This window comes from Toxotes jaculatrix, chromosome 16 (genome assembly GCF_017976425.1).
Source record: "Toxotes jaculatrix isolate fToxJac2 chromosome 16, fToxJac2.pri, whole genome shotgun sequence".
Lineage (NCBI taxonomy): Eukaryota > Metazoa > Chordata > Actinopteri > Toxotidae > Toxotes > Toxotes jaculatrix.
In genome coordinates, this window is record NC_054409.1 from 8,295,047 (window position 1) to 8,307,079 (window position 12,033).

General features: G+C 42.3%; 1 protein-coding gene across 1 annotated transcript in view; it reads left to right on the forward strand.

Annotated features, from left to right (window-relative positions):
* Positions 1-262: 262 nt before the first annotated feature.
* Positions 263-12,033, forward strand: part of whrna (whirlin a) — a 120,178-nt gene continuing 108,407 nt past the window's right edge. Inside the window, exon 1 of the mRNA XM_041058987.1 lies at positions 263-1,876. Within this exon, the coding sequence (XP_040914921.1) occupies positions 1,130-1,876 (747 nt within the window). The 5' untranslated portion in view covers positions 263-1,129. The remainder of the gene's footprint in view (positions 1,877-12,033) is intronic.

Consider the following 12,033-nt stretch of genomic DNA (forward strand, 5'->3'; position numbering starts at 1 on the left):
GTTCATGCAGTAGAACATATAAGATCTAACATACTAAACTGGAAAATCTAAAACAAACTGGCCGCAGGGAGGCCACTCTAACGTCTCATTAAAGTCCTGTTCAGGAACATAATTGGTCTCTGCTGTGGCAGTGCCACGAGCCAAATGTTGTTGGTCAGAGGCAACGCATTGGCTGCACGCGGCTGCGTCATTTCCTGACAGAGGACGGTCTGAGGCGAAGGAACCGCCAGTCCTCGCGCAGCCGGTGTAGTAGGGTCTGGGAGACGCCAAGCACCACGTCGGCTTCAAGCTACAAACGCACGGATATTTAAAAACACGACCAACGAAACAAATGCGGCTGGGTTCCTGTAACGCTGCTGGATATACGTTGTTGTGAACTTGGCGTCGTTTGGAACTAAAACCGTGTCCGGAGCGGGATATTATGAACTCCTCGAGACGCTGGGTAGGATAAACAAACAACCACAACACGTAAAAACAACTTTTTTCTAATAATTTTCGAGGAAATAGTTGTTGTTGTTGTTTTCTCGTTGATTTTGTTGCGCAACAGTGGACCAAGTACAAGTAGTGTTCAGTCCCTGGTGTTTTTTATTCCGCCCGGTTGCGGGGCTGTTGACGGTGAGGCGGACACCAGAGAAGCGGCGGCTCGGCAGCCACCTGACCTCCTGGAAAATAAGACCGCAGCTAATGACACGCAGGCTGAGAGCCTTACGTGGCTCATTACTAAGCTCTCTGACGGAGCGCGACGACTTTTCCGCGAGGCTGTTGCACGTTCAGTTTTGACTCACCGTTTCGCGCGTGAAGTTTGCAAAAAAAAAAAAAAAAAAAAATCCAATTAGGCTACTGATATCTAAATTTATGGTAAGTGCTAATTAATTTGCGTCGACTGTGAAATTCAATTAGGTGGACTTAATTGCCCGTTGGAGTTGCACCCTTTCTTAGCCCCGGCCAGCAAATTGCGGGTAATAAGTGGAGCATCTGTCAGAGGCAGACAGCATGGATATAACCGGAGGAGTACACGTCCTCCGGCGGTCGTGATGCCAAGCGCCGGTCTAAACCCGCGCCGCCAGTCCGGAATGCCTGCTCTCTAACCCGCACCAGTGTGGCGCTGTGTCTCGGTCACACCGCTAGGATGAGCAGCACCGACCTGGAGCGCATGTCGCTCAGCTCCTCGGCCAACTCGGTGGCCTCCAGCGCGCGGACGCTGTCGGCCAACGTGAGAAAGCTGCACAACGCGCTCAACCTCCTGCTCAACGACTTCGAGAGGGAGCAGTTCATCCACTGTCTGAACGTCTACCACTCCAAACGCAACGTGTATGACCTGGTGCAGACCCTCAACGTTATTCTCAACGCGCCCAGCAAGCGGCAACTTCTGCCCATGCTGCGCCTGGTCATCCCCCGCTCTGACCAGCTGCTCTTCGAGCAGTACACCTCGGAGGGCCTCTACTTAAAATCGGATTTAGTTGCGAGCAATGGCAACGCCGAAACCCCACCGGGCGACTTCCCCAGCGCCAGCCCGACTCCCCCCGGGCATTTCTCGCCAAACAAGCCGCCCGAGTTTCAGGTGGCGTTGCGGGGCTCGCCGGACAGCTTCAGCACCAGCAGCGACGGGACAGCTCCGTCGCTGGTGCCGCTCCTCGGGAGGAACTTTATCCACGAGCCGCCGGGCGAGCTGCGGCAGGTCACCATGAAGCGGCACAAGAGCAACGAGGGCCTGGGCTTCAGCATCCGCGGTGGGTCGGAGCACGGGGTCGGCATCTACGTGTCGCTGGTGGAGCCGGGGAGCCTGGCAGAGAAAGAGGGTCTCCGGATCGGTGACCAGATCATGAAAGTCAACGACAAAGTCTTCGACAAAGTCACTCACGCCGAGGCAGTGAAGGTAAGGTTTTTTTTTTATTTCTTTCTATTTCTTTTTACTAAACCAACCCGGCACATGCACAGCTATTACAGACTGCACATTGATCCCCTGAATTGAGGGTATAAATTCAGTGGCCCATAGCAATTCAGTGACCTGGCAGGGAAGTCAGAGTCACGGTGACGGTTTGCACTTTGCTACTGGCCCTGTACTCTAAACCTACATCTCCTGTGAATAATAAGCTCATATTGCCTCATATTAATTGTGTGTTTGGCCTCGGTGTCTAAAACTGACCTCTTGGAGCTAACAAGCCCAGAGATTTGTAAATGGGAAATAATTTTGTTGGCTGGGATAAGCTATTTTTGATGACAGTGAGCAACATGTTTCTTCAGCAGCAGCATTGTTGTGTAAACTATAGGCTGACTACTACTTCTAGGAAGCATGCAGGTAACTGGACACCTTCAAAGCAGCTGGTTGCCATAGGGCAGTGTGTGTTTGTGTGAATGTGTGGAGAGAGGCGGGGGCTGGCCCCTCTGCTCTGAAGCTATAATAAACTAAGGATAAAGAGTGGGACTGCTTTAGCCCTTTGCACTATTGTTAATGTCACTGAGTGTAAAGAAGGCCTATTAGCAAATGAGGTGATAAAAGAGCATGTCTGATTTGTGTATAGTGAAGATTGATTTAAGAGGAAGTTTTGCAGGGTCCTTGGTTTTATGAGTCCTGTGAGCTTTCCATTGTACTGAAAATTAATCTTAATGTTTGCTTCTCCTTTCTGCTGACTGTCTTTACCTTGCACTCATTCACACGTCTGCCCATTCTGTATGTACTCATATCACACCCATTCATAGTGCTTTAAAAAGATTCAAAGCACTTATAAAGGATCTGAAATAAGAAAGACACCCACTCAGTGCTTTTGAGCCTTACTCATTGTTTTTATTTATTTTTTTGGAAATTCATGCCTGCTCATTCATAACTGTAGTGTATGGCTGGTACATTAGCTTTTAAAATATCCATATTATATTTATTTTTGTGACAGTTTTCTTTTGCTGCCCTCTTGGCCCGGCCTCTTTTGAAAAACGTACTTTTAATCTCAGTGAGACTTTTACCAAGCCAAATAAAAGAAAAAGAAAACGACAGAAAAGGTTCAGCACTGTAATTTTCATCTACCTAGGCTTGCACTTACACCAAGAGAAGACTTATCAGTAAAAAAAAGCCAACAAAACTGCCTTGGCTAAGAGAAATAATCACCAAATTGCCAAATATCTATAAGCTGCTTTTTTAAATAGTGATTGTCTGTAGTTCAAAGGTCAGTGGTTTGTTCCCACAGTGAGCCATGGATTATAGCTCAAATTAAGTCCTTACTAACCTTCTCTGATCTTGAAAAAGTCATCCAGGTGTTTATAGCTTCCCATGTGAACTCTTGTAATTCACTTTATGCAAGGTTCAACTATAAGGCAATCCTCTACCTCCAGTAAATCCCAAATACTCCCCATATAGGCTTTTAACTAATGCCAAGAGATGAGAACATGTTATACACCGATTTTTCAGGTAAAATTTCAGGCTTTACAAGGTCAAGGTCCTGATACTTTAAAAACTGCCATCCCCCGTCCTATTGGGACCGTCTGGGTAACTGTGCCTCTCCTTTGCCTTGTCCCCAAGTTGGTCCCATCTTTAAGATGTATGCTTTTTTTATTTTGTGGTGTAAATATTTGTTAGCTTATAATCTGTCCTGTCAACACATCTGAGAGGGAACACTGATAGCCCCAGTGTGTTCGTACACGTGATCTTTTTATAGACTTGTGTGATGAAGTGAAGCGGTCATTATCCTGGTTTTGTCTCAGTAGTTTCTCTAAAATCTGCTCCACAGACTAAATTCTTTTGCAAGACCAGAGCAGAACGTCTCTGAGCCCCATATTGAATGTGATCTCAAACTGCGTAGGACAGAATACTAATGATGGAATTAACCATCCTCATTTTTTCAATCAATTTTCTCCACATTTAAAGTTGTCTCTTATCTGTGGAGCAAAGGCTATTGATCCCTGCTACTGTAAATAAACGATTAGAGAGTTTGCTGAAGATCCTTTTAGAAAGGTCATTTTTTTATGTGACCAGTTGAGACTAAGAAGTGAAACCAAAGACAAATGAAATGTATTCTGCTTATGTGTGATCTCTACAACTCTCGGTATTGTAGTATTCCTTCATTTTCTTTAACTCATGATTGTCCGGCTGCTGTTTCAACTACTAAACATTTCATAATGACTATGGCATGTCTATAACTAAGACTACTAGACGCTCTGCTGTTACTGCCACTTGGCCTCCTGCTGTTATCAGCCAACAGGAGAGAAGCCTTGTCTGAGATAAAATCCCCCTGTAGGGCATTAATACTTAAGTTCAGTTATTTTTATGCCTTCTTGGTTCAGCCTAAATGTTGTTATAGGATTTTAGACCATAATCATTTAACCTTTTAAACTCTGCCAGACCTACTAATGAGTTCATCATTCCAAACTTATGTTGTGCAGCCAAGCTTTATATTGGAAATATTATGTTGAAGATAGCAGATGACATCTGCAATATTTCTACCTGATGCCAAAACACATTAGGATTGAATATTTCACTCAGTCTGAACATTGTGTTTCCACAGTGCTGTGTTTGTGAAGCTCTCTATAGATTAAGAAGTTTTTCTAAATTTAAGGAAGAAGTTTAAAGCTATTGAATTTTCACCTTGTTGCCCTTTTTTTCACTTTAGGGGAGTTGTAGACAGATTATTGAGCTGCTGATTGATTCTAACAGCACTTATTTCTTGTTTGAACGTCCTAAACACTGAAGCTAAGCAATACCTGAATCACTAATACCCAGTCCTTAGACAGCAAACCACAAGACTGTGAATGAACATATATTTATTATAACAGAAGAAATATAACATAAAAACAGATTGAAGTTGTTCATTTCGAGTACATTTAATTTCTGCAATAATCTCATTCATTAAAATTTCTTACTAAAATCCTCTTAACACATTATAACATTCTTTACTGTTGGAATGTACAGTCATATTAAAGCTACCATCCACGTCTGCAAACAGCTCACTGAGTTTCAGCTTCTGGCACATTTGACAGATGAAATGTCACTTCTGAATAAGCTGCTGTCTGGACACTCTTGATGAATCCAGTTGTGACAGCAATCACATCTGATCCTGTCTCCTCACCTTGAACTGAACTGTGCTTCCACAGACTTCAAAGCAACACTTATAGGTACTTATATTATATACACTCATAGGAAAGAACCGAAAGAAAGTTATCACCCAACTCTACAGCACCACAAAGACCTTTTAGCCTCGTTTAGCTCAGTTTTGGTCTTATGGCTTGTTTACTGTATGGTATGGTTTAAGCCCTCCTATTTACCATGTTTCCAGCAGCAACAGGAAGCTGTTTCCCCCCGAAAAGCTCAGATAAACCCACTGTATGCTACCTGTTGAAGTGAGCATTGGACTTATGTTCACTAGGTGAACTGAAGCATCACTACAAATGAATCATAGTGTTGATACGTCTCTGCTTGATGTGGAAACAGATGTTCTGTTTTGTTTTTTTTTTGGCAAACATGCTATAAGCTATAAATATTTTGGCCACAGCACTCTACAGCAAAAACAACCCAATCTGATCATTTCAAAAAGAGTGCTGAGTGATCTTTGATCTTTGATTCTTTCAGCAGTTAAAACATGGCTCGTTTGCTCAGTGAGAATGTTATATGAAAGTCACTTATGTTTACCACACACACAAATAAGAAATCACTAATCCCACTCGAACAACGAGCCTGACTTTAAATAAGTCTTTAAACTTATTTTCTTTCCAGCACATTACTCATTCACACTGTTTTCTCTCTGCTGTATACTTCTACTTAGGCTTAATCCGCTCCACTTTAGCAAACCTGTGTTGCCTGATGAATTCAGGGATGGCCTCTGAAAGCAGTAGATTGTTGTTTGCCCAGGGGATGAGTCAAGGGCTTACAGCTGTATTTCTCTCTGTCCCTGACTCTCCTTCTCCTAAGAGCCTGCCTTGGCCCCGGTCCCTAGAGTCGCTGCCAACGTTAGCTACCCAGTCAGCATTTAGACCTTTTCTTTATCATCTTCACTGTGATGTGCTGGACCGTCAGGAGATGTGACTGGATAGGGATAGGGACATAAATTGTGTTGTTTTGGAGGCAGAGCCACAACATCAAGAAGACAGGCAGTCTTGTCTCACCATCAGCCACAGGCTGCGTGTCTCTCAGACTTTTTAATTTGATTGGTTTCAAGACTATGGCAGTGTGAGAGGGAAAAAACAATAAAGGCAGAATGAGGGTGCAGAGCCACAGCCACCAGGACAGACAGAGGAGAAGACACAGGATAAGATAGCTGGGGATGACCTTGGTGGTCAACATGTTTCCTTGTCTTCCTTTTTGTCTTAATTATTTCTGAAATCTGTCTGTAATTCTAATCCGGTAATTCAAAGAAATACTGTAGTTTGGTATGTGTTGGGACAGCTGGTGCAATGACGGGCCTGCAAAGGGACCAGAGGGTGAGGGGATTTAAAAAAAAAAAAAAGAAAAAAAGATGAAGACTTGGCTGGTCTAAATTCACTGGGTGGACACCTGGGTTGCTGCCAGGCACATTGACATGCAAACACTTGGCCACAAGTCAGAGGGATGGGAGTGAGTGTCCTGGAGCGGCTCTGCACACTGCTTATGGCCGGTGTGTTGATTAGATGGCAAGAGGCAGATAGAAACCTCGTTAAACTTAAGGACGGCATTAATTGATTCATAGCTTGGAGCCAATTCCGCGGTTGTGACAGCGGTTCGTCTTGCTTGATGTTGTCAACATGCAGACCTGCAGCAGAGTGCTTGCTGCGGACAGTCTGCAGCTACTTTATTACCCGTTTTACATAGTATTATGCGGTGATCAGAATTAACACCTCACCGCTGCACATTATTTGAACTTTAAGGATCCCAGGAAACGGCGTGTTCCGGCAGTTACCTGGTGTGTTTGATTTTTGATAAAGAGCCTCAAAGGTGGGTTTCTTGGTGGTAACTGCTAAACTCAGTATGCCCAACGGTCCATCCCAAATGTTAACATGTTATGTCATGTTACTTGTGCCTTTTGTTTTCAGAGAGAAAACTGGTTTAATTCACCTGAGGGCTCCTGTTAGAAAAACTTTAAGAGATTACAAACCAGGACGTGTTACAGTTATTGTAACCTACAAGAGAGTCTTACTGCTTGTGTAATGTGTTTAGCTACCAGAGAAGAAATAAATTCCTGATGAGTGAAAACGAGTTGAAAGTGTCTTCCGACGTCTTTACTGCTTGAAATGCACGAGGGTCTGAATCATCTGTCAAACTGCCAGAAATTACGGCTCTCACAGAAAGTTATGATGTGGAAAAGAGCTGAACAATGCCAACAGTTAGAGGAATTCATTCTGACCGCTACAAGAGCCTGACAGGCAACAGTGTGAGTATGTGACTGATAGATGAGCAACAAATACGTGGGATTTTACATCCTGCCTTAATGGAAGTATTTCATGTTTCACTTTTAAAGGCTTCAAGGATGAGGACTCTCTTTTAGTGTCTCAAGGAGACTTTCTCAGCAGGACAAGTCTTAAAATGTTTTATATCTCCAGGATGTCCTTTTCCAAAAGCAGGAAAAAAAAAGAAGGATGGAGTGGACAGGACAGGACATTGGTGTCTTTTGGCTTTTCTTGAGCGTAAGTTAGCACTCATGCATCATTTGTGCATCTGAGGGTCTTGGTGGTGTATGCTATAGCTGATTAAGCACTGCAATGAGCAGCCTGAAATAAATGAGGTGCATGCCTTAAGGCCTGACCTCAGGACTTGTTTACACTCTTGTGTTGGTATGTGTCTAATAACACTGAGCAGCAGATATGTCTATCAGGTCTCTAAGTAAGGTTGGAGTGCATCTCTCTGTAAACATGGGGCTGTTTGCTGCCTAAAGGCACCCTCAAGGTTACGCAGCTCCACAGCAAATAGCACAAACATTGTGCTGGTGGAGGTGAATTATTTCTCTTCTCTTCTTATACCTTGCCGTGCTAACAAGCCCTTGAGCAGGACACTTAACCCTTAACTGATTCAGTGGCATCCACTGGAGGATGTCCTGTCTCCTGGTGAGTTTCCTGCTGGGATGTGTGTTTCACTGAATGTGAAGGAGGGCATTGCTAAAAAACCATGCATGCTCAAAAAACCCTCCCTGGAACAAACAAAATGCTTACTAAATAGATTAAACAAGTCAATAACTTGTTTTTTGGCCTCTTTCTGCCATGGTCCCATTTACTACAGCCTCTGAAAGCCCATTGGTTTACCTAACCACTTCTGCAGGGCTTCAGATGGCATTTTCTATCACACAAGGCTCATTCTGCTGAATGTGTGCACTCATACAAATAATTTATGTGTATACAAATCATGGTGTACTTGCTACGCCAGGATTTGTGCGAAAAAAGTGCTCCCTCTAAGTGGCTAAAAGAATGAACTCGCTATGAGAAAACATCGCCTCTGTCTTGTAGTGAATACATTTTGTTGAAGTGTTCTGTATAAGCTGTATTCATGATGAAAGGAGGGGACCTTTCTTTGGTTCTCAGATGTTTCATGTTGAAAAGATTTGTCAGGATGTAACTGGTTTTTTAATTTTTTTATTATTTTTTTTTTTATTTCAGCACTGCCCACAAGAGAGAAAAAAAGCAAGGCTTAGTATTTTCTCACTGGAATAATGATTTAAATAAGATATCACTCCAGAAAACAAAAAACACAAAGCAAATAATGCTATATGTACTGTATCAATTAGTCTAGGGGATTTGGCGGTGTAATTGAAGAACTTTTGCGTTTCATTCAGCTGTCATAATCAATTTAATAGCGGTTCATTCACTTTCTTTGCGGTACATAATCACAGATCAGTGGTGTCTCAAGACAGCAATTTTCATTTGTTTCATCTGGTAATTAGCTCTCATACTATTTAATTTGCTTGAATTGGTTTTCTAGTTTTCCTAATTTATAATTTCTCTGAATATAAATGTGCATAGAACAGGACCACCTTTGAACCTGGCATAAAGGCTGACTTTGAAGTTTTTCCATGACAGTATGAATATAGGGTTATCTATACAGTAACTGCAAGTTCTCTCCTGTCTGTTTTGGATGACACTCACCAAACACCAATGCAAAAATGCTGATATATGTAACATTTATGGCCTGTCAGCCTCTGCTTGGAGATCTCCAGTGCATACCTGATGCCTGAGTGTTCTTTATAGGACTTAGTCTAGTGAATACTTTGTTGTGTTATGATTTTTACATCAGTGAAAAGTCCTACAAAAATAAAGTTTACCTAAATAATTAATCAAATCTTAAAATTTCCTCCTGGCTCATTGTTGTTGTGGGACAATGAATAGTGTCGATTTGATGATGCTATAACAAAATTAAACACTATATCTTTAATACAGTATTCAACTGTAAACCAGGGCTGTTAAAATGGGGATTTTTCAACAGTTGTATATAACGGAGGGAAGCAGACGGAAGTGTTGGACCAGTGTGCTTAAACAAAGTGCGGACTCATGGGTGCTACTTCAAAAACTACCCTTGTGGTGCCCTTGAGCAAGACACTTAGCACCTTACTGCTCCACTGGCTAACACTTATTTGGCCACCAGCTTGTACTGGCCAGCTTCCAGCTGTGACTGTGTGTGGCTGTATAAGTATGAAACGAGTCATGGTTGACGTTTGGGGGATCAGCACTTCTTCTCATTCTTCTCAACTTTTTGGCGGCTTGAACTCTCTGCCCCAAGGACGGAAGAAAATTCCCATCAGCCGTACAGACCCAGTGGCGTGACACATTTGCCTTTTCCATCAGCTACCAGCTCTCATGTTGGCCAAAAGTTTTCAAAGGAGAAGGAGAAATCCCTAAATTTGGTTTAAAATAACATGTTGGACCATCTTAGAACTGCCACCTTCACACAGAGTTTTAGAAGCTTCCGTGCAATAAAACATTTACTCAGCCCACAGTACATAAATGTTGTCAAGCCCACAGATGTTCACTCTTTTCATCAAAATCTGGATAGAAAATCTTTCTTCTCCGGACGTCTTATGGACCTCTACATTTAAGCGACCTTTTTTATCTCACAGAAAAGAACAGAAACATGTTTTGTCTGGTTCAGGTAGATAAATGGAGGAGTGCAAGTCTCTCAAGCTTTTAATCAGGAGGGAGGGTAGAAGATATTGAGTGTTGGTTAGGTACATTGGCTGTAGTATAAGGAGTTGGCAGAGTGAAAGGAAAAGGGAGGGAGAGGAAGCAGAAACATAATGGATGCATGGAGCATTGAATAATGAAGTTTTGTCTGTAATGTGTAACAGTGGAGCACAGTTCACTGCACGAAACATCAACTGCTTCATCATTTACAGGTGATTTTTGCTCACGCTGTGATGAATATAGATGTTGGAAAAATATTATTTATATCACAATATTGATTTTAGTCATATTCCCCAGCCTTTCTGGCAAATACTACACTTCAAGGCTCAATTTAGCTCCTCACTTCTATTGCTCTCTGTAATTATCATGTGAAATATTTATAAATCGCTTTAATGAAGTGGGCGGGTGCCGTGTTCTCACAGGCTTTGTGTTGTGCCATGCTGCACTGATGAATATTGAAATGTTTACTGGTGTTGGTGGCTTGATGGTGAAAAGATGGGAGAAGATAGAAACATACTGAGGAAAGTTCTTATTTTTTTTTCATGTAGTCTCAGTCAGGGCAGGAGATGATGTCAGTTGCAGCATTTTAAGCTATGATCTTTAACATTTGCTGACATTTTATCCATCTATTGTCTTTTCTCCTCTTCCCTAATGCCTTTAAAATATTTTTGTTTTCCAGCCTCTTAAATTGGTGCAAGCTCAGACGTGCACATAAAAACACATATGCAGCTTTATCCCTGTGAGCTGTTCCCGACATTAAATCAGGAATATGTGTCCTCCTTCACCTCCTCCGGTGTCAAATATCTCATCATTTTGTCCATCTTAAGGCACCATTTTTATTCTTCTCTGGTTGGCCCACCTGGGGTCTCTTAGACTGATTCGCTGCCAAAGTGACTCTGTTGTAACGGTCTAATTGCTTTACAATGGAGCCGCCAAATGCTTCAGTTCACAGCAAAGGTGTCCCCAATCCATCACCTGGTCTCCACTGCACTAAATCACCGGAAGCAGCCATTAATATCCAGTCAATGAGCTGAATCCCCCCATTTCTGGTCACTTCTGTCTGCAGGGAGGAAGTGACTTATTCTATTAGTCCCTAGGGTGCTCTGAAGTTAACGGACACAAGACTTTATTATTTAAGGCCTGTGGTGAAACCACAGTCGCACCTCGTGCAAGTAAAGTTGTTTGAATGTGTAGTAAATTGAAATGCTTAAGGATATACATCTCTGATTGTCAGTTTATTAGTACTTTAGCTAAAACTAATGCAATCTAATACAACAACCCTGCAGTAAAACCTGCCTTCATGAAGGTTATAGTGCTCAGCTTTTGTTGTAGAGAGATGTTGATTCAACTTTATGGTCATTTTAGATGTTGTAGTTTGCAGTGCTGTGATTGCAGTGCAGTCAGCTCTCAGTGATAAAGGACTGTTGCATTAGGCTGCAGTTGTTTTAGCTAGGTGTGCCTAATAAACATTAGATACAGCTATAAAATCAACGTATACACTGTTTAAAGCACACCACATAGCACTGCCACAACAGGATGGAACTAACTCTTCTCTAACACACTGAGCTTCATAAACCTATTTTTACTGCAGGGCGGTTGTATGAGAGTTTCATTACACTGTACAGGTGCAGGTGACCCGTGTATGTAGAAGTTTTAATTTAGGTTGGCACCTGAAGTCAGGGGAAAAAACAAAAAGGTTTTGTTGCTGGAAATGGGTTATGATTTATATAGCCAATTATGATTCATCAAAAACTGGGCACCACCCTGATCCTTCAGATCTGCTCAGGACATCTCTATTTGTAATATCTGCTATATAGTGTAGTTGTGGTGAGACAGTCAATTAAATAAACCTGACTTGATAACTATTGTATTTTTGTATTTGCAATAAAGACTGGAAAGTGAAAGGTGTGTGAGAATGAGGGCAATCGAAACATGACATTGTTAAGAGTGAGGAATTGTGTTAAGCAAAGT